Source organism: Pristis pectinata, chromosome 23 (assembly GCF_009764475.1).
Source record: "Pristis pectinata isolate sPriPec2 chromosome 23, sPriPec2.1.pri, whole genome shotgun sequence".
NCBI classification, from domain to species: Eukaryota; Metazoa; Chordata; class Chondrichthyes; order Rhinopristiformes; family Pristidae; genus Pristis; species Pristis pectinata.
In genome coordinates this window covers 16,368,420-16,392,368 of record NC_067427.1, presented here as the reverse complement: position 1 = coordinate 16,392,368, position 23,949 = coordinate 16,368,420, and the positions used below count along the sequence as shown (strand labels likewise).

The 23,949-nt window shown below is 40.4% G+C and overlaps 1 protein-coding gene across 2 annotated transcripts; it reads right to left on the bottom strand.

Annotated features, from left to right (window-relative positions):
- Window positions 1-12,072: 12,072 nt before the first annotated feature.
- On the bottom strand, window positions 12,073-23,509 carry dpm2 (dolichyl-phosphate mannosyltransferase subunit 2, regulatory). 2 transcript variants are annotated; one of them, XM_052037376.1, is made up of 4 exons: window positions 23,355-23,509; window positions 18,716-18,805; window positions 16,464-16,566; window positions 12,073-13,307 (listed from the first exon to the last, which is right to left on the bottom strand). In XM_052037376.1, the coding sequence occupies exons 1-4, from the start codon at window positions 23,355-23,357 to the stop codon at window positions 13,249-13,251; spliced, it is 255 nt and encodes an 84-aa protein (XP_051893336.1). In that variant the 5' UTR covers window positions 23,358-23,509; the 3' UTR covers window positions 12,073-13,248. The 2 variants fall into 2 exon arrangements, with proteins under 2 accessions (XP_051893336.1, XP_051893337.1); XM_052037377.1 differs by lacking the exon at window positions 23,355-23,509 and adding an exon at window positions 23,239-23,344.
- Window positions 23,510-23,949: the final 440 nt, after the last annotated feature.

The following is a 23,949-nucleotide window of genomic DNA, read 5'->3' as shown; positions in this document are numbered from 1 at the left end:
CCCACTGACTCATCATTGTCACTGAAGTGAAATTAGGAACTGTGTACGTTGCTTCCAGATGGTATTACCAACTCTTCATTAAGCGGATGCTGAACTTTAACATAAGAAATCAAAACATGATAGGCCATTCAGCTCCTTGTGCCTGCTCTGCCATTCAATAAGATGTTAGATGGTCTATTCTCCAGTGCCGGTTCCCTGCACTAACCCCATATCCCTTGTTTCCTTTAATATCTAAAAATCTATCAGTCTCTTTTTCGAATATACTCAGCAACTGAAACTCCACAGCACACTTGATCAGTGAATTCCAAAGATTTATAACTCGCTGGGTAAGAGATTTCTTTTATCTCAGTCCTGATTGGTTTGCTTCATATTTTGAGAGTCTTAGATACAGTCTGATCAGAGCCACGTACATCTGAAGAAGGACATATCTATTCTTGTACTTAGATCCTCTTGCAGTAATCATGTGCTTTCCTCATTGCTTGCAGTACCTGCATGTTGATTAGGACACCCTGGTGAATCTAAATACCAAGGTCTTTCAAACTCACACCATTTAAAAATACTCCATTTTTCTATTTTTGTAACAAAATGAACAACGTCACATTTTCCCACACCTGCTATGTTTGTCCCCTTTCACTTAAACTGTCTATATCCCCCTGAAGCCTCTCTGCATCCTTCTCACAGCCCACACTGCCACTCAGCTTTGCATTATCAGCCAGCTTGGATACATTATTCTTGATACCCTCATCTAAATCCTTCATGTACATAGTGAACAGCTGGTGCTCCCAAACTAAAAAATGATCCATTTATTCTTGCTCTCTATTTTCTCAATTTTCAATCCATGTCAGTACATTACCCACAACACCATGTGCTCTAATTTTGTTTCATAATCTCTTGTACAACACCTTATCGAAGGCCTTCTGAAAGTCCAAATACAATGCACCAATGGGTTCATATTTATCCATGCTGTTAGTTACCTCAAAAAAAATCCAATAGATTTGTGTAAAATGACCCTCCTTTCAAAAATCTATATTGACTCTCCATATTTCCATTATTATTTTCCAAGTGCCCTATTGCCACTTCCTTAATAATGGATTCCAGCATCCCTGATGTTGGGCTACAGTTCTCTGTCCCTGAAGGCAGGGGATGCTCATTTCCTGAGTGTGTTCGAGACAGATTGATAGAGTTTTAGAATACAGGGCAATTAGGGGATGTGAAGATTGAGTTGAGAAAGACCTACTGTGATCTTGTTGAATGCTGGAGTAGGTTCACAGAACTCTGTGGCCTTGTTACTTAAGGTTTACTTTTATTCTTATAATTAATGTGCATTTTTCATAGGTACATTATATTGAAAATGTTTTATTTTTGCACTTGAATTTAAGCATTTGGTTGAGCTGTAAACTTTTTTTTAAACTCTACATCTGATGAAAGCATTTTTCCTAAAAGAAGTTAATCTTCCCATTTGTTGAGTCCAGTAACTATTGATATTTCATTTTGTCTTCATTTTATGATGGACTTAACATTTAACATTCCAGGAGCAGTAGCTAGTTATCAAGGAGATAACTGCAAGGCTGCCAGGAGCTGACAATGCCCTTCTTATACAAAGAGGACCCATAATTTCTGCCATGGCTAGGGCTGCCTTGGCTGGGATTGGGCTAAAGCACCATGAAACAACCCAACCAATCACATACTTAGCAGCAACCAATGGCATTGCTAGAAAGTAGCAGAAGGCACAGCCCAGCGCCTCATGGACACCAGCCTCCCTTCCTTGGACTCTATCTCTATCTCTCGTTTTCCTGGTGAAGCAGCCAGCATAATCAAAGACGCCACCCACCCGGGTCATTCTCTTTTCTCTCCTCTTCCATTGGGTAGAAGATACAGGAGCCTGAGGGCACCTACCACAAGACTTAAGGACAGCTTCTACCCCACTGTGATAAGACTATTGAACGGTTCCCTTATACAATGAGATGGACTATGACCTCACACCTTGTTGTGACCTTGCACCTTATTACCCTGCACTTTCTCTGTAGCTGTGACACTTTACTCTGTACTGTTATTGTTTTTACCTGTACTACCTCAATGAACTCTGTATTAACTCAATGTAACTGCACTGTGTAATGAATTGACCTGTATGATCGGTTTGCAAGACAAGTTTTTCACTGTACCTCGGTACAAGTGACAATAATAAACCAACACCAATACAAGAATTCTAGGGAATGAGATTGGTCCAAAGGAATTTCACCTTCACTTCAAAATCTTCCCTGTTGGTCACACTTTCTAAAGAGTTGCATAATTTAGTTTTGGCTGGTTGAGGCAATGAGCAAAAATACATTTAAGAGGAAGCTAGATAAGGACATTGAGGCAAAGGAATAGAAAGAGTTAGATGATGAAGCACGGGCTCACGCAGTTTCATGTGAAGCATAAACACACTGGCATGGACCTGCTGGGCCAAATGGATTATTTCAACGCTGTTACCTTCAATGACATTTAGTAAATAAACAAATGGCCTCTTAAAGAATGATCTTTTTACATGGTGCTGCCTATGGTAGTCTGCCCATGTACTGGAGAAATTACCATGATGATTGAAGACAACTGAGTGGAAACTTGAGGCCCCAGTTACTAAAGGTCCTGCTGAGAGAAGAAGGGGGGAAGTCAAACTGCACATTACTAGTTTTAATGAGCAAGAAAATACAATTAACTGCAGTTATTCTCCACTTGCACTCATCTAAGAAAGTAGAGAATATTCCATCACATTACTAACATACTTTGTAGATGGTAGAAAGACTAAAGTCTTTTGCTCTCTCATGCTATGCTCTGCTATTATTGATAATGAGGATAAGTATTTTTCTTAGAGCCTCCTCCTTCTGTCAGATCTTTGATTGTCCACCATTATACATAACTGAATGTGGTAAGAATAGTTTTAATGTGATTGCTTGATTTTTACTCTATTACATGCTGCATCTGCTATTTGACATGTAATCTGTGTTACAAACCAGGCTACCACTTGACTTTTGTTTATCCCTGCTCCTAGCATGCCCTTCTACACTCATTGAAACAAGGTTGGCCCCTATCCCAATGGAATTAGTAGTATTAAGGATACACCAAACCATGAAGTTAAAGATTGCAGGGAATGTAATTCTATCGGTGAAATCTGACAATACAAACCAGACAATACAAACAGCAATAATGAATTCATTATGATAAAATGGGTAACCCACAATTTTAGCTTTTGAACTTCTATTTTTTGGTGTTACTTTGACGACAGAAATATTTTTCATTGTATCACACTGTCAGATGCAAGAGAATGTTTACCCAAACCTCTCATCAAGCGCAAGACCATCTCCCCACTTGCTTTTGCTGTCATTGGTTATATCCAAATGTCTTCATTGCTCAGTTCAGTTTTGGTTGCTGTGGTAACATTGGTCCTCATCATGTCGATCACAACAGAAATTTTGATTCCTTGTCTGACTGCTTTTCATCACGATGCTCTCAGATGCTTTGTCTGAGTGAAAGTCTATTATCCAATGCAAAATACTGTTCCCTTCTCTGAATCACAGAGCATGATAAGCTCCTTAACAATAGCAAGGGAACCTGTTTCATTGGTTCATCATTCTTCAGAATGAGGTCTTCTTTCTTCTCAACATCAATAAGCATTTGCAGTGAGTGTTTTGGCAAAGCTAAGCCACAGAAGTATCAGCAATACTATTAAATATTAATACCTCATAAGGTTGCTAGGAGATGGCACAAGTACTTTGAAAGATAGTATTTCATTTAAGTATTCTATTTATAGCCCTACATACTTCAGAACTGACAATAATTTAAAACATATTATGTTTCCTACTTATAATATGTTTTATACCTAAAACATATTAGTCTCTCATGAAATTCCTTACAATTTCACCACAACATGACACCAAAAATGAGAATGTTAAATCATTGGTAAAATTAGTCATTCTTTCTTTCAATTTCTCTCCACCCTGAGGACATTCTCCAAAGTATCCTTAGGGATGAACATTGGCAGGGTGGTCAACAACAGGACGTGGAACAGAGTGGAGATTGAACTTAACCAGTGTGCGCAACTTCTTGTAAGGATCAACAGATGTCAGTGCCAAAGGAATCTGCCCTTTGGTGGTGTTATCAGGTGAGATCAGCAGTCCCAGAACAAACAAAATGTAATTTTGGTAACACAGAAGACTGCAGATCCTGGAATCTGGAGCAACACACAAAACACGGGAGGAATTCAGCAGGTCAGGCAGTATTTATGGGGGGAAATGGACAGTTGAAGTTTCAGGTTGAGACCCTTCATCTAGACTGGTAGAGGGAGAAAGCCAGTATAAAAAGGTGGAGGGAAGGGGTGGAGCAAGAGCTGGCAGATGATGGGTGGATCCAGGTAAGGGGGGTGGGAAGGTGATAAGCAGATGGGGGAGGGGAGAATGGGATAGTGTCAGAAGCTAGAAGGTGACAGGTGGAAATGACAAAGGGCTGAAGATGATGGAATCTGACAGGAGAGGAAGGTGGAGCACGGAATAAAGGGAGTGGGGTGGGAAGGGGAACCAGTGGGAGCAATGTGTGGGTGATGGGCAGATGGAGAGGGTGGGGGAGGGGAAAGGATGATGATGGGGGCCAGGTAGATCAAGAGAGAAAAGGGACAGAGGGGGAGCAGTTAGAGAATTCAATGTTACTGCCGCTGGGCTAGGGGCTACCCAGGCAGAATACAAGGTGCTGTTTCCCTTGTTTATGCTTAGCCTCATCTTGGCAGTAGAGGAGGTTGAAGATAGCTAAGTCGGTGTATGAATGGGGAGGAGAATTAAAACAGCTGGCAACTGGGAGATCCAGATGGCCACAATGGATGGACCGCAGGTGCTTAGCGAAGCGGTCCCCCAGTCTGTCTCAGGTCTCATAATGCAATAAATAATGCTGGGGGATGTATATGTAAAAGACTTTTGGTAAAATGGCTTATAATGGCAATTGTTTTTGAAAGTCTAGGCCGGTGGAAAAAGATTTATTCCCTGCACTACTACTACTACTAGTTTATCCAGTATCTTTCCTGAACAAATACAAAAAAGACACGGTAACAGAAAAATTGTAATACCCAAATCTCTAATATCAACCACCTGGAAGGCCAAGGGTGGCAGTGCATGGGAACACTACTCCAAGATCCTTCTAAGTCTCACACCATCCTAATTTAGACTCTGGTAAATCCTGGTGTTTTCACTGAGTTAAAATCTTGGAATTCCCTACCTAAGGTCATTATTGGAGCATCACTCCACAAACTGCAATCATTCAAAAATAAGGCAGTCAACATATTCAAGGGTGGCACTAAAATAAGTGTTGCCAGTGTTGCCTGCCTGAGAATTAATTTTAAAAAAATATACAGACCTGGGGATTACCTTTCACCCCCAAGTGACTCCATCATATACAGAATCATCTTTTAGTTTGGGTGTTTGTAGTAAACAAGCCGGTGTTAAACAAGGATCAATGCCGAATATGAGAAATCTTGAGATTTATTTTAGAATTTAAACTCTTTGTGCGGTCATTCCAGATCAGTCCAAACTTTTATCAAGTCTGAGATCTGTGAATAGTAATACTTGCCAGAATTCACATTATTAAGGAATTAAATGCTGATGCAAAAATGATTGTGGTTAGTTGTGTTTATGACAATGTTTCACGTTTGAAGAGAGCCAGGTCTAGAAAAGTCACTGAAAAGGCTCATGAAATGTCAAAAGCAAAACATTTTATCTAGCTATACTGGAAGGTACAAACCCATTTCAGGATATCCAAATGCAGAATTACAGCCCTACCATTAGGTTGCAAAAGTGAAGTGACTTCAGTCAATCCGGCAGGGTGAAAATATAGAATACACAGCAATGAAGCAACAAATTCCGTTCAAATGCTCTATGCTGATGTATAACATCCACAAAGTTTTCTTCCCATCTCTTAAGCTTGCTCCTCTTTTGCTTTCTCCCCTTCATACCTACCTAATCTCCCATTACTGGCATTTTTGCTAGTCACCCCAGCCTGTTGTTGAGGGCTGTTTTCTATGGATAATTAAGTAAATCTTGGAATATCATAATCTCATAGCTACTCATTTTGGTCTCCGCTTTATACCTACCTTATCAAATGTTTTCATAATCAAAGCCTTCTAGCACATTATCCTTCAACCACAATTTTGCAGATGAAAGAGTCTGTTCAATCATTCCTATTAGTTATAACCCCTCAGTTCTGGTAACAATTACCTCTATATGCTTATAATATGCAAACAAAGCATGTGCACAGTAACCCCTTGTGTGGTTTAGCCAAGATATGAACCATTAATGTACAATATCCATGTTATCCATTCTAATGAGACATTTCCATTGTCTCATGTGAGCTCTTGTCACTTAGCTCATCAGAAAACTTTGTAACAAACCCACTCTCTGATGGAACAACAAAACTCAGGCTATAATTAACTCTAATGTTTCTAATTATAAATTTCCATAACATACTGATTCTAACCAGACCAGCTGCAGCATGCCATAACTGAAGTAAATAAAACAGCTTCAACCACAACAGGTATTAACACTTTCCACAATTACAGTAAACATGTAGCAGTTTGCAATGATACTCAGCCAATTTCCAGGGAGAAAATGTATTAAAAATAAACAAATATTTTAAAAGCTCACGAAAGGAGTAGCTGAGCTGTTGTTCCAGCTGAGATATGACTGCATTACAAAGTTCTCTGCTGGTGTGCTAAGTGATATGGGAAGCACCATAAGTGACATGTGAATAAGTACAAGACAGGTGGAGTTACACTACATTATAAAGGATACAGAAACACATAAAACAAAAAACAAGTTTCAATAAGCAGTCTGTCCTGTTAACTTATCTCACCAAAGTTGGAGCTTGGATTACTCCATTGAATCTCAACATCAATGAAGAAGTTGGGGTGTGGTGGTTGCAGGGTAAGGAGGCTGTTGAAACCACTGGTTTCAACAAATGAAATAAGATGGAATATATTCTAAATGGTGAAAAGCTCAAAACCATGGAGATGGAAAAGATGAGATAAGGTTTATTAGTCACATGTACATTGAAACACACAGTGAAATGCATCTTTGTGTAGAATATTCTGGGGTCAGTCCGCAAGTGGGCACCAACATAGCATGCCCACAACTTCCTAACCTGTATGTCTTTGGAACGTGGGAGGAAACCAGAGCACCCGGAGGAAACCCACGCAGTCACAGGGAGAACGTACAAACTCCTTACAGACAGCGGCTGGAATTGATCCCAGGTCACTAGTGCTGTAATAGCGTTACGCTAACAGGGTCCACAGAGATAATTACTAAAATGTCATAGAAGGTAACAAAAGTAATCAAGAAAGCTGATGGAGTGCTAGCTCTTGTATCTAGCGTGTGAGATTGAAGTAGAAATCATGCTCCTGCTATTCAAGGTCCTTATTAGGCTATACTACGTTCAGATCTGGAAACCCATCTTAAGTAGGTAAATTGGTCTTGGGAAGGGTACAGCATAAGATTTAATAGATTGATACCTAGACTCCCACAGTTGTGTTAGCAAGATGGATTTTGGAAATTAAAGGATACCAGATTAAGTTTTCAAGATATTAAAGTAGTTAATGAGGATAGAGAGAAGGTTTGTTATTTGGAGAACCTAAATAAAAGGAACATAGTCTAAAAATCAGGGCCAGATATTTGAAACAATTCTGCACAAAATGTGGTAGACATTTGAAAATCCCCTTCACTAATTAGATGATATTAGGCCAATTATTAATTTAAAATCTGAGACTGATATATTTATTTTAAACAAAGGTATTAAGAATAGGAGATAAAGGGTCTGTGGAGTTAGATCACAGATCAAAAATGATTGCATTGAATGCTGGAAACGGTTCAGGGTTTTAATTGGCCTCTTCTTGTTCCTGTTCTCACTCCAGACTATTATGAAAAGCCTTTGCAAGGTACAGTCCTGTTGAGAAGGGGATAGATCGTGGAGGACAGGGTGTGGTATCACTGAGATGCACTCTTTGAAAGAATAATATGGTTAAGGGAAATCAAGGATGTTTTCCTGACTCTTCAAACCACTGCCGTGCCCAATGGCTTGTGGGAACTGAGAAGACATCTAGGATACCCTGTTCAGGGGTGTTTAGAGAGGTGCTGCCAGAAGCATCCCGCTCAGGATGAAGAGACTGGCCCTGAAACACTGGCCCAACTAGGTCAACCACTGGCTGAAGTGCTGGTGGGGGCGGGGTGGGGGTGTAACGTAAGAGAAGAAAATATGTTGAACTTTAATTTTGGGCTTCAGCTGTTTAATCAATATCTTCTGATTATTACAAAGTCCTAATAAGACTGATATTATTTACCTACAGAGGCACGGAAGAAGATTCTTCAATTAGTTAATACATCTTCAATGTGTGCCAGACACTCTTTGATACAGTTTAAGGTAGTGCACAGGACCCACATGTCAAAGGATAAGCTCGCCCGTTTTTATCACCATTTTAATCCTATATGTGACAGATGTAAATCGAATGTGGCAGATGTAAATCGAATGTGGCTTCTCTGACACATATGTTTTGGTCTTGTCCTCTTTTAGAAAAATATTGGAAAGACATTTTTAACATTATCTCAGCTGTATTGAATATTGATTTACAACCCCACCCTATCACTGCAATTTTTGGATGCCCAACGATAGAGTCTCGCCATTTATCTGCTTCCGCTTACCGTATGATTGCCTTCGTCACATTAATGGCCAAACGATCCATTTTGCTTAAATGGAAGGATCCAATACCCCCTACTATTTTTCAATGGTTTTCTCAAACTATATCATGTCTAAACTTGGAAAAAATTAGGAGTGGTACTGTTGATCCTTCGCTTAAATTTGAAGACATTTGGAGTCCATTTATTCAATACTTTCATATGATATAGATCCCTTTTCAATAACTTTTCAATTTAAAGGAACGGAGTTGACATAATATTGCTCTCTTTTTATTGAGAAATTTCAGTCCAGTTTTTTCTTCCTTTTTTTTGAAATTTTCTTTATAGTTTAGTTTGTTATATTATTTACAATTTTTTTATTGATTTGGGGATTTTTTTTATATATACAATAAATCTTTTTCTTTATTCTCTTTTATATTATATTCATCTACTAAGAGATCATGAGATCTAAAGATTTTTTTTATATTTTATTACTTTTTATGATTATCTATGTCATGATTGCGCTCTTGATCTCTTTGTATTATATGTACAATCATTGATCTTATATATTAATCTGTATTAATTTGGAAACTAATAAAAAGATTGAAAAAGACTGGTATCTGGTATGAGCATTCAAATGTGGTATAAAACACACATTCATGTCATTATTAAGACCATCTATTTTCACCTCCTTTATACTGCCTCAGTTCATCTGCTGTCAAAACCCTCATCCATTCCTTTACAACCTCTAGAGTTGCCTACCCCAAAGTAGTCGTGGCTAGCCTCACTCAGCACAATCTCTATAATTGATTCAAAACTCTGCTGCCATGTCTTTATTGATCTACACTGGCAAGCATGAAAGCAAAATTATGATTTTCAATTATCCTGATTGTTGGTCCCCTCTTCCAACTTTGTAATGTCCTCCAGCCACTTAACCCTTCAAGATATATTCACTCCTCCAGCTGTGGCATCCCTGAATTTAACCTCTTCACTACTGGCAGCTTTATGGAGCTCATCTATCGAAATAATGCATTTCTTAAATTCTGGCCTCATGTTCACCTCTGAATTCATTTACCCAATGCTTTCAGCTGCAAAGGTCTTTAGTTTTGGAATTGTGCACCCTTGTTATATTCTTTAACATATTCCTTACGCTTTGCGTCATATCTGCCTAAAATACATGGCCGAGCATTATCTTTATATTTCCACTTCTGTAAAGTGCGTCGGGACGGTTTTGCTGGAAATGCTCAGCAGATCAGGCAGAAAAAGATAGAGTTAATATGCGCATTGAAGATCTTTTGTCAGAACTGGGAAGGAAAGAAAACAAGTTTTAAGCTACGTGGAGAGTGAGGTCAGGATGGATAGTACAAAGGAAATATCGCTGATGATGGTGTGAAGTCAGGGTTGCTATGGGGGATAACCTGTTGATGAAGTAATTTGGTTGATGGGTTAATGAGGGCAAGAAATAACATGAATAAAGAAAACAAAGTTGTGAAATTAAGGCAGTAAGAGAGAGAAAACACAAAACAAGGAATGCAAAAGCTGGACAATGCAGCACTGTAGGGAATGCTAAACTGGTCAGACCATGCTGATGGAGAGAGAAAAGCTGAGCCAGTAGTACAAGTGGATGACCTACAGCAGAACAGTCCAGTTCTGCTACAGAGATTGAGATGCCCAAAGATGTTAAATTCAATATCATGTCCAGAAAGCTGCAACATGAACAGACAGAAGATGAATTGCTGTTCCTCAAGCTTACATTGAGCTTTGTTAAAAAAGTGTTGGAGGTCACAGACAGGCAAGAGTGGGAGTTGGATAGAGAATTGAAGACGCATACAACAGGAAGGTCAGCCCTGTGGGTTTAATGTAGGTGCTCTGCAAACACTCACCCAATCTGCATTGTGTTTCTCCAAAGAGGCGACACTGGAAGCATCAAATGCAGTACACTAAATTGGAACTAGTGTAAGGGAATTGCTGCTGCACCTGGAAGGACTGTTTTGATGGGAAGGGAAGAAGTAAAAGGATACGTTGCATCTCCTGTGGTGCATGGAAAAGTGCTGAAAGAAGGGGAGTGGTTAGTGGAAACAGAAGAGCAAATAGGGAGTCAGCAAGGGAACAGTGCCTTTAGTGAATATGAGGGGAGGGTAAATGTGTCAGGTGATGGAATCTTATTAAAGGTGGTAGAAATTACAAAGAATAATCTGTTGAATGCGGAGGTTGATGAGGTGGGAGGCAAGGACCGGGGAATTCTATTCTTGAGCAACACACACAAAGTGCTGGAGGAACTCAGTGGGTCAGGCAGCACCTATGGAGGGAAATGAACAGTTGATGTTTTTGGCCGAGACCTTCCATCAGGACTGGAAAGAAAGACAGAAGCCAGAATAACAGGGTGGGGGGAGGAGGATGAGCACAAGCTGGTGGGTGACAGATGAATCCAGGTGAGAGGAGGGTAAGTAGATGGGGAGGGGGCGTGGTGAGAAAGGGGTGGGAGTGGGAAAGTTGTGAGAAGCTAGGAGGTGATAGGTGGAAGAGGCAAAGGGCTGAAGAAGATGGAATCTGATATGAGGAGGACAGTAGACCATGGAATAAAGGGAAGGAGGTGAGGAACCAGAGGGAGGAAGGTTGCGCGATGGGCAGGTTGTGAGGGTGGGGAGGGGAAAGTGAAGGGGTAAGGAGGCCAGAGGGCCCCTTCTATTCTTTCTTTATCTGCGAGGACAGAGAGTGAGAAGAGAGGAACTGGAAATAGCTGAGATGTAGTCAAGGGCTCCATCAACTATGATGAAGGAGAAGTCATGGTTCAGGATAGAGGCACTTATGTGGAAAGTCTCTTCTCTGTAGCAGATATGACAGAGACAGAAGAACTTAAAGAATGGAATGGTGCCTTTACAGGAGGCAGGGTGGGAGAAAGTATAGTCCAGATATCAGTGTGAGACGTAATGGATGCTTGTCGCTAACCTATCCCCCGAGATTTGGACAGAAAGATCCAGAAAGGGAAGGGAAGAATCAAAGATGGCCTGTGTAAAAATTGGCAGTAAAAGTATATGAAGTAAGGAAGCAGCAACAATACAGTCATTGATATAACAGGACAAGAGTCAAGAGAGTGAGCCTGAGTAAGACTGGAACAAGGCCTCTTCCATGTATTCCACAAAAAGACAGACTTATGCAAATTCTCATTTGATCTGGACAAAGCAAATCTTGTTGTTGTTCTGCTTCAATAAAAGTTTCCATTACAATGCAAATAAAAAATAAACTAATATTTTAGACAGAGGAAAAGATAAAACAAAAACAGATTCCAAACACAATATTTTCCATTTAAAATTCAGATGTTTCAGTGAATCTATACTAGGTGACACAACATCAAAAAAATTCTAATTTTACGACAAACTGAACATCCTCATCCTTCATTTTGAAATGATTTTATTGTTCTTCTTTGTGTATCATAAAATACAAAATGAGCTGCAAATAGATTTCTACATTGTACTGTAAAAGACTATATGCAAACTGATTTAAATGTAGCAACACAATTCTTATGTATCTGTTTCTAAGATATGTGCTTATGATTAACAAAAAAAACATTCTCAGCATAACCCTTCCACAATTCAAGCTATTCTTAAAACTGCAAGATTATACCAAGCTACTGGTTATACTCCCCCGATTACTTTGCAATGCAATTGTCATTTTGCTCTGTTATTATGGAAGACCTGCAACTGCAGAGTCAGGTTCTGATTTTAATTTACACACAGCAGGGAGAGAAACACCATTCAGGATAAAACAGGATGTTTGACCAGCAGCCCATCTGCTCCATGCAATACAGTCCACTCTGAATGAGGTATGTATTATCCTCAGGATCCACTGCTTCAAATTGTCAAGGGTTCTTCAGCAGCATGTTGAAACCTGGTGTTTCCATCACCTAAAAGTTCAAGGGCTGTGCACTCAGTGGAACACCATCAACACTAGGTGACTTCACAGGTAATACACAACCGCGACTTGAACATTTTCTACCACCCCTTCTACGTCACACTGTCAAGGTCCTGGAATTCTCCACTTAACTGCACCAGAGGAGAACTCCAACCGCATAAATTGTTGTGGTCGAAGGCAGTGGTCTAATACCTTTCCAAGGGCAACTAGGGATAGGTAATAAATGCTGACCTTGCCAGCAACACCCACATTTTGAGAAATAATTTTCTGAAAATCTCACCACTGTCTAGAATGAAATTCTAGGAAACAAATGTCAGGTTTAAGAAGAACAGATTTCCTAAATTATTTATAAATGGGATTTTATTTTATATATACTGTACCTTGCAAAGGCTTCATAGTAGCATTTAACAGCTATCACCAGGGAACACAAATGGCCAGAACTGGCACTGGAGGAATACCACTGCAGACTAGCATTAGGTATTAAGATAATACAACAAATGGTGAAAATAACAGTATGTGACAGCATCTCACAACTATCAATGAAGCAGAACTTTATTCTGTTAATCTGCTGTCTGTATTTTAATCCTCTGTTTATTCCATTTTCTGACCTGGACAAGCTGACAATGAAGTAATCTTGCAGTTCTTATTTGAGTTCTGTTTAATCTGTTTTCTTTGTAGGTTTTCTGTTTTTCCACATTACTACAGCAATAAATGTTCCTGGAATGAAAAGAAGAAATGATACTGTCAACTCAAATCCACTACTATTACACAGAAGGATGCCATTCAGTCCAACTAGTCCATGCACTTTAAAAAAGTGGGAACAGAAGCCCTGAGAGTTTAAATACAGCGTGGGCCTGGCATTGCTTTCAAAGAGTAATGTCAGAGTTCAAAAGTGACATTGTAGAAGGCAGATAACTGACTGATGATCTCACGATAAAAGGTTGCCCTGGAAGGACTGTTCCTAGCATGGTAGAATTTCAATTTCAGTTTGGGAGTGAGAAACCAGAGTCAGAAAGCAGTACCTTAAATTTAAATAAAAGCAAATTACAATGGTATGAGGACTAACATTGATGGGGAAGATCAACTGAAAGGCATTGATCAGTGGTGGTAGACATTTAAAGAGATTTTTCATAAATTTCAAATGTATATTCCTGCAAGGACAAGTGGTATCGTTAAAAGGTTTACAATGTTGCAAAGTTAACGGTAGGCCAGTGGATGGAGAAATGTTTTGAAAACAGCAAAGGATGACTAAAAAAAAATCATGAAGTAAGAGAAGGTAGAGTATGAGAGTAACTAACAACATAAAAACAGACAGTGAGCTTCAACAGGTATATAAAAAGAATAGTTAAAGTAAACACTATTCTTTAGAGAATGACACTGGAGAATTAACAATGGGAAATAGAAAAATGGCAGATATTCAAAATAATTATTTTGAATCAGTCTTCTACTAAAACTAATGGCCCAAAGGCTGACGTCCCCTGGACCTGACAACTTGAATCCAAAGGTCTAAAAGAAAGTGACTGCAGAGATAATGGAGGCATTGGTTGTAGTTTACCAAAATTCCCTGGATTCTGGGGTGGTTCCAGAGAATTGGATAATTGTAAAGTGACATAATTATTCCAAAAAGGAAGGGAAAAAGCAGGAAACTATGGGTCAGTTAAGGTAACATCTGTCATAAAGAAAACGCTGGAATCCATTATTAAGGAGGTAATAACAGGACATTTAAAAAATCCTAAAACAATTAAGCAGAGTCAAATTGGTTTCATGAAAAGGAAATCACATTTTATGAATTTGCTAGAATTCTTTGAGGATGTTACAAACAGCGGATAAAGGGAAACCAGTGGGTACAGTATATTTGGATTTTCCAAAGGCATTCAATAGGTGTCACATAAAAGGTTACAAGGAGGCATGGGGCTAACTAACTGAAATTAGAGTCAGGATAAATGGGTCATTTTCAGGTTGGCAATCAGTAACCAATGGGGTGCCACAGGGATCAGTTGGGGGCTCAACTATTTATAATCTATTTTAATGACTTGGATGAATGACTTGTTCCATAGCCAAATTTCCTGATGATACAAAAATAGATGGGCTAGCAAGTTGCAAAGATAATGGAAAGACCCTGCAAATGGATAGAAGTAAATTAAGTGAGTGGGCAAGTTGTTGGCAGCTGGAATACAATGTCAGAAAATGTGAGGTTATCCACTTTGGAAGGGAGAATGGAGAGGTAACCTATTATTTAAGTGAAATTAGACCACAAAATGTTGCAATACAAAAGGATCGGTGGGGGTGGAAATGGGTCCTGGTACATGTAAGCAAATGTTTTTTCTCTCTAAAGATGCTGCTTAGCCTGTTGGATGTTTCCAGCATTTTCTGTTCCAGTTGTGAGGACTTTTTGGACCCGAAACAGTGGCTCTTTCGATAAATACTGCCTGGCCTGCTGGATGTTCTCAGCATTTTCTACTTTTGTTACAAAATGCTAGCATGCAGGTATTACAAGTAATTGGGAAGGCTAATGGAATGTTGGTTTATATTGCAAGGGATGTGGTGTATAAAAGTGGGAAGTTTTGATGCAATTTTACAGGGTGCTAGTGAAATTGCATCTACAGTAAGACAGCAGTCCCGAAATTGCAGTAGTTTTGGCCTCCGTATTTAAGAAAGGATTAGAGGCAATGCAAAAGGTTCACTTGATTGATTGCTGTGATGAAGGAGTTTATGTATGAAGAAAGATTGAGCAAGTTGGGCCTTTATTCATTGGAGTGTGGAAGAATGACAGGTGACCTTATTGAAACATAAGTTACTGAGAGGATGTTTTCCCCGGGGGGGGGGGGGGGGGTATGTAGAACCAGGGCTCATTGTTTCAGAATAAGGGGTTGCCCTTTACAGATGGACACAGGGTAGAATTTCTTCTCTCAAAGCATCATGAATCTTTGGAATTTTCTACCCCAGAGGGGTGTGAAGACAGAGAACAACAGACATTTAAACTATAAGATGCAAGGGGTATGGAGAGAGAGTTGAAAAGGAGTGGAAGTCAAGATTGCACCAGCCAAGACCTTAACTGAAAGGCAGAGCGGGCTCGAGACCAAATAAGATGTCTCTATTAGTCACATGTACATCGAAACACATAGTGAAATGCATCTTTTGCGTAGTGTTCTGGGGGCAGCACACAAGTGTTGCCATGCTTCTGGCACCAACATAGCAATCTTATGTTCCTCAATCTCAATCAGTCAGTACATTCTTCTATTCCTTTTTGCCTCACGTAATTATTCATGTTCCCTTAAATGACATCTATGTTCTTTGTCTCAACTACTCCTTTTAGCAGTGATTTCCGCATCCTGCGGGGAGGGGTGTGGAGAATGGGGTAAAGAGGTCTCTGCTAGTCTTCATTATAGATCGGTTTGACAGGGTTGAGCGATCTTCTCTTGATCTACCCTATCAAACCTCACCATGATTTTTAAATATCTCCATTATGCCACCCTCAACTTTCTCTTCTTTAAAAAGAGCATCAGCTGATTCATTTTTTTCTTCTAAGTCCCTCAGATCCCTCAATGCTTTTGACCATCATTTAATTCCCTCTGCTTTTTGTATCATCTTTTCAAATGGCAAGTTGTCCCAAATTTCCAGTAGATACAAAGCTGCCCCCAGAACACTCTACGCAAAAGATGCATTTCACTGTGTGTTTTGATGTACGTGACTAATAAAGATATCTTATCTCTTATCTTACCTTTCACACCCTTACAAGACATTAAATCTCCATGAATTACTTTTAAGTGTAGTTATCATTAGCTAACTAAGGGAGTTAGAGCAATAACTGACTGGCAGAAATTATAATGAAACAATTACTTAGCAATGATAGAGAAAAATCTGAGCACTTACCCACTAATAAAACCAGGAGCAGGCCAGCAACAGCGGGCAAGATCACGGCATATTCCCGTGGTAAGAAATAGCTGTGAAGAATATGTCTACTGTCCACAAATGGCTGCAAACAGAAGAATTACGTTGGTCAGCAGGTTTAAAATAAGATAACGTGCAAAATCATCTGGAGAGGATCCATGATTAGCGAGAGAAACAAGCACAACAAACTTAAAATTATTCTTAAGTCAAAGCCACGAATCACTAATGTCTGACATTATTCCCTGATGATTATTACTCAGGATCACAGCCAACGGAACCACAAAGACCTCCAAAATAAGCAAAAGAAAAGCAAACACTATGTACAGAAAAGAGCCCGCAGGAAGAACACTGCATTGATTTGGCTAGGTATACTGTATCTTCAAGTGCTGTAGATGCAACAGGGATTACCACTCCTGTGAGGGTTTCTATAGCCATAGCAGATATTGCTTTCTAGCAGACTTGAGGGCACTATCTAGGATGCAAATCCACTGTCTCTTAAGCCTAGGATAATGATGACATTTTATTATACAGGTAAATAACCAACCAGATTGGGATTTTATTCCAGTGTGAAAGGACATTATGAAAATTTGCCGTCCACTGCAGCCAGAAATGATTATTGAAGGCACAAGTACTAATGATTTGGATTTGTTTTAGATGACAATATAGTCAAGCAGATATTTTAAGTACAGCCTTTTCTATATCAAGTGCAGATTCATACAGTGATAATAAGGTTATCAGATCCAATGTGCCATCTGTTTGAAAGCATCCAATTTGTCATGCTTCCTTTGATATTTTCCAAAAGTACTTCAAATGTTTCTGTTTTAACTAAATAATGAGTGCATTTGAAAAAACTTGTGATATAATGTGCACTCACAGCCCTTGAAGGTGGTGCATTCAAGATCACATGACAGTGAATAAAAAAAATTCACTATCTTCCATCTTTTTTGGCCTTTTCTGGCTACCAACCTTCCCATGAACAGAAAGTTTAATACTTTATTATTTTACTTTAATACTAAATTACATAATTAAATTGAGGTAGGCAGCAAGAATGGCCTACTAAATAAATCTTTTCATTCAAGTTAGAAACATTCTAAAAATTGAACAATAAATATTAGAAAAAGTACAGACATGAAAGAACTGGACATTTTTCCCTGCCATTCCTCTCTTCCTTTTTTTCTTTCATTTATATATTCTGACGTGCTGGACATGTTCCAGTAGGTCAGAATATTCAACATCACCCAGACCTCACAATGTTAGCAATACATTAAAGGGATAAAGAACCATTCAGTGGCTGCCCATCATTTCATCACATTGCTGGCATTCCCTTTGTTCCACCCATTGCCCTCCCCCACATTTTCGGCTACCTAGACTAACTTGCTTTCTCTCTTTATCAGTACTGATGAAGGGTCTTCAGCCCAAAATGTTAACTGTTTCTCTTCCAACATATCCTTCTTGACCTTCTGAGTTTTCTTTCAGATTTCCAGCATCCGCAGTTTTTGTGAAAGGCTTTGGGTGCACCTTTCAATAGACAAGACTGATCTGTATCCCATTTCCTACTTGTCTTGGCTCTGTAATCCTTAATTCCCTATTCCTAAAAAAAATTACCTTATGTTCTCAGGTTAATCTTAAAAAAAACCTGTGTTACTACATAAATAAGACCAGAAAAACCCTCCTATCTCCTAAATAACATTATTTTTAGACAACCATTAAAATAATTATCTCAGTTTGTTTTCCGGCAACTTGTTTTGCTTCATAACATTCCAATAGTCTCACCACTTGAGGAATAATTGTAGTCCATTTTGGGAGGTCCCGAGAATATGAAATGTGGCCAAAAAGAAAGTCATTTCTTTTTCTCTTATGCAAATAACAGTGATGTAAATAAATAAAAAATTAGGTTATAATGTTAGGTTGTATCAGTAAAATATCCATGAATGTGTTAAGATTGTCACAGAAACTCAAAGAAGACATTAATAGGGAAAGAAGCCCACCATCCTTCTCCATTCATGACTCCTGTTCCACTAACATGACAGACTCTTAACTGCCTTGCGGGCTAGTTTCTAAATCATGTACTGAGGTTCAATAAATGGATGTTGGTAAATGTGGGTTTACAACATTCATATCCTGAGAATATTGAAGAATTAATACATTTCCCTGGATTATTGAATCAATAACCTAAGCACTAGGCAATGTTATTTAAGTTAATACATGACTGCATTTTTTAAATCAGTACTCACCAACACAATTACCCAAATGGTGTAATATGTGAAAAGTACCAAGCTGAACCCCACTAGTCCCATTCCAACCAATTGGTCTACACCTGTAGCCTAAAGAGGGAGAGAAAAAACAGAAATTTAGCAAACAACATTAAAAAACATAATTCTGTCATCTCTGCTGCACTAAATAAAGGTCAAACTCACATCGTTATCTATTCTAAAAAGGTTCAGCTTCTTTAGATTGCATGCAGCTCTCTAGCAAACTCACTGGACTGCTCCCAATACCAACAGCTTTAATGCAATTAAATATCCCACAGTATTTTACAGATGTATTGTCAACAGCATGCTGGCCAGTATTCAAACAGAGAATGCATGTAAAACACAAAACTTTTAAGAGGAGGGATTTCTCACAAGTGTGATACAGAATCAATGCTTTTAACTTTAGTTTACAATTGTGATTTTTTTTAATACAATGCAAGATGAGGACACTTTGAGCATTCCTGGTATAAATATAACACAGAATGGGTGCAGACAACATGAATACTACACCATTCTGTTAATACAAATGTACTTCATGGTGTAGTTTTCACACTATGACATTCAGATTTTCTGCAGTAGACACTCTGGGCTCAGTGATAAATGTTGCTGAATTACGGCAATCTCTCCAAGTTGCACAGCAAGTGTCCAGCTAGTGATTTAAATAACTGAGTTAGATTGGCTTGATAATAATCTTTTCTGGAATTTTACTCTACTCGCTAATCTTCATACAGCAACTTCATTTGTATATCTTAAGATGATAAGACATTCCAAGACACTTCACAGAAATGTCGAACAAACTTTGTCACAAAGTTAAATAAGGACATCTTAGGTTAATATTCAGATTTTAAGGGTGGCAGAGTAAGTAGAACTGCTGCCTCCCAGCGCTAGTGATCAGAGTTCAATCCGGACCTTTAGTGCTCTTGGTGTAGAGTTTGCACGTTCTCCCTGTGACCCTATACATTTTCCTCAGGGTGTTGCAGATTCCTCTCACATCCCAAAGATGTGTGGTTTGGTAGGTTAATTGGCCACTAAGTCGCCCCTAGTGTATACATGAGTCGTAGAATCTGTGGGGAATTGATGGGAATGTGGGGAGAATAAAATGGGATTAGGATTATTGTAAGAATGGGTGCTTGATGATTGGTACGGTCTTGGGGGCCAAAAGGCCTGTTTCTGTGCTGTACCTCATGACTCTAGATACTCTTCCATGCAAGAGACAATACAAGTTTCCACAGCTACACCTTTGATTTGTAGAAAATGAGTGGATTAAAGGAGAAGCTGTTGAATGTAAAAAATGAGTTCAGTCAAATGAGAAATGAAGGTCGTGGTGGAAGAGAGCTGGTTGTACCTGTGTTTAAGTAAAGAGTGAAGGGTCATCACACCATTCCAGTGTGGTTTGGAGGTGTAGACAGATTTGACATCCATGGAGAGAAAACAGTTGGCAACAAGAAATTGCTAACTGTCAAAGTGACAGCAGGCATCAGAGGCATTATGAATGTGAATGGGAAGGCTTAATCTTCGTAGGATGGAAGACTCGAGATTGCACCCTACAAACATATCAATGAGGAGTAGGAGTAGGCCATTTAAGCCTGCTGTGCCATTTAATAAGATCATGGCTGATCTGCTTCTAACAATATTCCTGCCTACCCATGGTAACCTTTTACTCCCTTGTGTTTACCTACCTACAGCTCCCTTATCTTTCTAATTCTGTTTTAAAAATATTTGGTGTCTGTTTCCCCAACAAGAGAAATCATTCTCTCCACATCCAATCACCAGACACAGAATGTCCTTTATGTCCTCCTTAGTTAGCAAGCAGGTAGATGTGCCATAACAGCCTTTCCATATTTCCATACAACATAGGAGGTAATTTCAGACCTTCAAGTCTATGCAATTTTATAGAGCAATCCCATTCCCCCATTAATTTTTTTTCCTTGCAATCTGTTCTCCCTTCAAATCCATCCCTCCTCCACCCTTCAATATTCTACTCTTCATCTAAACATTAGGGGCAATTTACAATGACTAATTGATCTTCCACCATGCTTGCCTTTGGCATATGGGAGGAAACCGGAATATCTGGGGAAAACCCTGTGGTCACAGGAAGAAAGTGCAATATCCACACAGAAAGAAACAAGGTCAGGTCTGAACTCCGGTTGCTGGAGATATGAGGCAGCAATTCTACCAGCATGCCAACTAAATGCTATATTGTCCCAAACTATAGAACCAAAGAACAATACAGCACAATACAGGCCCTTCGGCCCACCACGTTGTGCCGACCTTTAAACCACGGCCAAGACTAACTAACCCTTTCCTCCCACATATCCCATTTTAAATTCCTCCATATGCTTATCTAGCAATCTCTTGAACTTGACCAACGTATCAGCCTCCACCACCACCCCAGGCAGTGCATTCCATGCACCAACCACTCTCTGGGTGACAAACCTCCCTCTGATATCTCCCTTGAACTCCCCACCCATTACCGTAAAGCCATGCCCTCTTGCTTTGAGCATTGGTGCCCTGGGAAAGAGGCGCTGGCTGTCTACTCTATCTATTCCTCTTAATATTTTGTATACCTCTATCATGTCTCCCCTCATCCTCCTCCTCTCCAATGAGTAAAGCCCTAGCTCCCTTACTCTCTCCTCATAATCCATTCTCTCCAATCCAGGCAGCATCCTGGTAAATCTCCTCTGCACCCCTTCCAAACGCCTCCACATCCTTCCTATAATGAGACCAGAACTGGACAGAGCACTCCAAGTGTGGTCTAACCAGAGTTTTGTAGAGCTGCATCATTACCTCGCGGCTCTTAAACTCGATCCCACGACTTATGAAAGCTAACATCCCATAGGCTTTCTTAACTACCCTATCGACCTGTGAGGCAACTTTCAGGGACCTGTGGATATCTACCCCCAGATCCCTCTGCTCCTCCACACTTCCCAGAATCCTGCCATTAACCTTATACTCTGCCTTGGAGTTTGTCCTTCCAAAGTGTACCACCTCACACTTCTCCGGATTGAACTCCATCTGCCACTTCTCAGCCCAGCTCTGCATCCTATCAATATCCCTCTGTAAGCTTCGACAGCCCTCCACACCATCCACAACACCACTGACCTTTGTATTGTCTGCAAACTTGCTAACCCAGCCTTCCACCCCCTCATCCAAGTCATTAATAAATATCACGAAAAGTAGAGGTCCCAGAACCAATCCTTGTGGGACACCACTAGTCAAGCCCTCCAATCTGAATACACTCCCTCCACCACAACCCTCTGCTTTCTACAGGCAAGCCAATTCTGAATCCACATGGCCAAGCCTCCCTGGATCCCTTGCCCTCTGACCTTCTGAAGAAGCCTACCATGTGGAACCTTGTCAAACACCTTACTAAAATCCATGTAGACCACATCTGCTGCACTACCCTCATCAATCTTCCTGGTCACTTCCTCAAAGAACCCTATCAGGCTTGTGAGGCAAGATCTTCCCTCACAAAGCTATGCTGGCTGTCCCTAATCAGTCCATGATTCTCTTAATGCTCATAGATCCTATCTCTAAGAATCCTTTCTAACAGCTTGCCCACCATAGACGTAAGGCTCACTGGTCTGTAATTCCCTGGACTATCCCTACTACCTTTTCTGAATAAGGGGACAACATTTGCCACCCTCCAATCCTCCGGTACTATTCCCGTGAACAATGAGGACTCAAAGATCCTAGCCAGCGGCTGAAGAGGAAGTTCCTCATAGATCTGTTCCATCCTTAAGAGTCCCAATATTCTCATGAAAAGGAGTCACTTGTGGTTCTCAGAGCAATCCCATTCCCACATACGACACATTTTCTCACTTATCAGCTAGATTTTCCTGCCATCCATAAACTAGGCTTAATTGACAGTAGCCATTTGTCCTACCAACCAATACATCTTTGGGATCTGAGTGGTAACAGAAGTACCTGAGGGAAACCCACATGATCACAGGAATAACATGCAAACTCCACATGGGCAGCACTAAAGGTTGGAGTCAAACCCAGGTTGCTGGAGCGGCAAGACAGCAGTCCTACCTGCTACGCCACTGTAGAATCTGCGGGGGCTGGAGGAAATGAGTATATGAGATCAAGACCTCAAACCTGACACAAAAAGCTCAGGATCTACGAGGCAGCTCTGATTCCTGCATCTGAGACCTGGATTACCTACAGCAGGTGCCTCAAGGCACTACAAAAATGTCTTCTAATCCACTCGAAGGATAAGCAACCAACTAATACCGACAGCCCTGAGCACTAATTACACCCAGTTGGCTGTGTTGGGCCGAGTCTCCACTCTAGTCAGAGCTCTATGATGGAAAGAGATTACCACCAGGTAATAGAGAAAAAGATTTGAGGATGCACTAAAAGCCTCTTTGAAAGAGAATCCCTGCCTCGGGCGGCTCACAGTGGTGAAGGAACATTCAGCATGGCTTTGGGTCCATACGTGTGGGCACACATCCCAGTGCACCATCCATAAACTTCCCACCCATCCCGTCAGGCTTTCCTGCCTCATTTCTGGAGGACCAGTGGCCTCAGAACCGACATAAGCCAACGGAGCAAGTCGTCCCCGACCCCGAGGGGTTGCCTGGTGGAAGGGTCCTCGGCCGGTCGGCGCCTCACTCACCATCGTCACCACTTCGGGCACCTGATCGTCAACTTCCGGGGTCACGGCCAAAGCTCGGTCACGTGGGTCACACCTTCCGTTACCCGCATCTTACGATTGTTGGGATCGGTACTTGCTCTATTTCTCTTCCACATTCGGCCTAAATCATACACCTTCTAATATACCGTCTGAGGGAGTGTGTGAAATATTCAAACTGTTGTTCTTTCTTTTATTTACCGGTTCATCCTCTCAGTCAATCATTGTCCTCCCGCTGGAGACGGTGACGAAGCCCATGAGATGGCGCATGCGCTGTTTCCAATGTCGGAGCCCAGCAGAGCTGGTAGAAGGGGCCGGTGCAGCTCCGGCTGCTGGCGGAGGGCAGCATAGCCCAGCACAGCGTGACCGATGTCCCAGCCCTTCGGCTTTTACGTGACTCAGCTCGTAGAAAGTACAATTTAAAACAATGTCAGAGCTTAAACTTCCCCTGTATTGTTCCCCTACCCGACCTTTAAATCGCTGTGTAGTGGTAGGGATTGAAATCACAGTTCCAGAACTCGTTTCTGCTCTGCAGAAGCCTCCTCCCACCACTATCCGAATATTACAATATCCTAATATT

Excerpts from the sequence above, each read along its gene's own strand:
- dpm2 (XM_052037376.1), bottom strand. Across the intron at positions 16,567-18,715 it reads CCATTTGGGTAATTGTGTTG|CCATTTGTGGACAGTAGACA; the intron begins GTGAGTACTGAT and ends TTCTGTTTGCAG. Across the intron at positions 13,308-16,463 it reads GCTCCTGGTTTTATTAGTGG|GAACATTTATTGCTGTAGTA; the intron begins GTAAGTGCTCAG and ends TTTTCATTCCAG.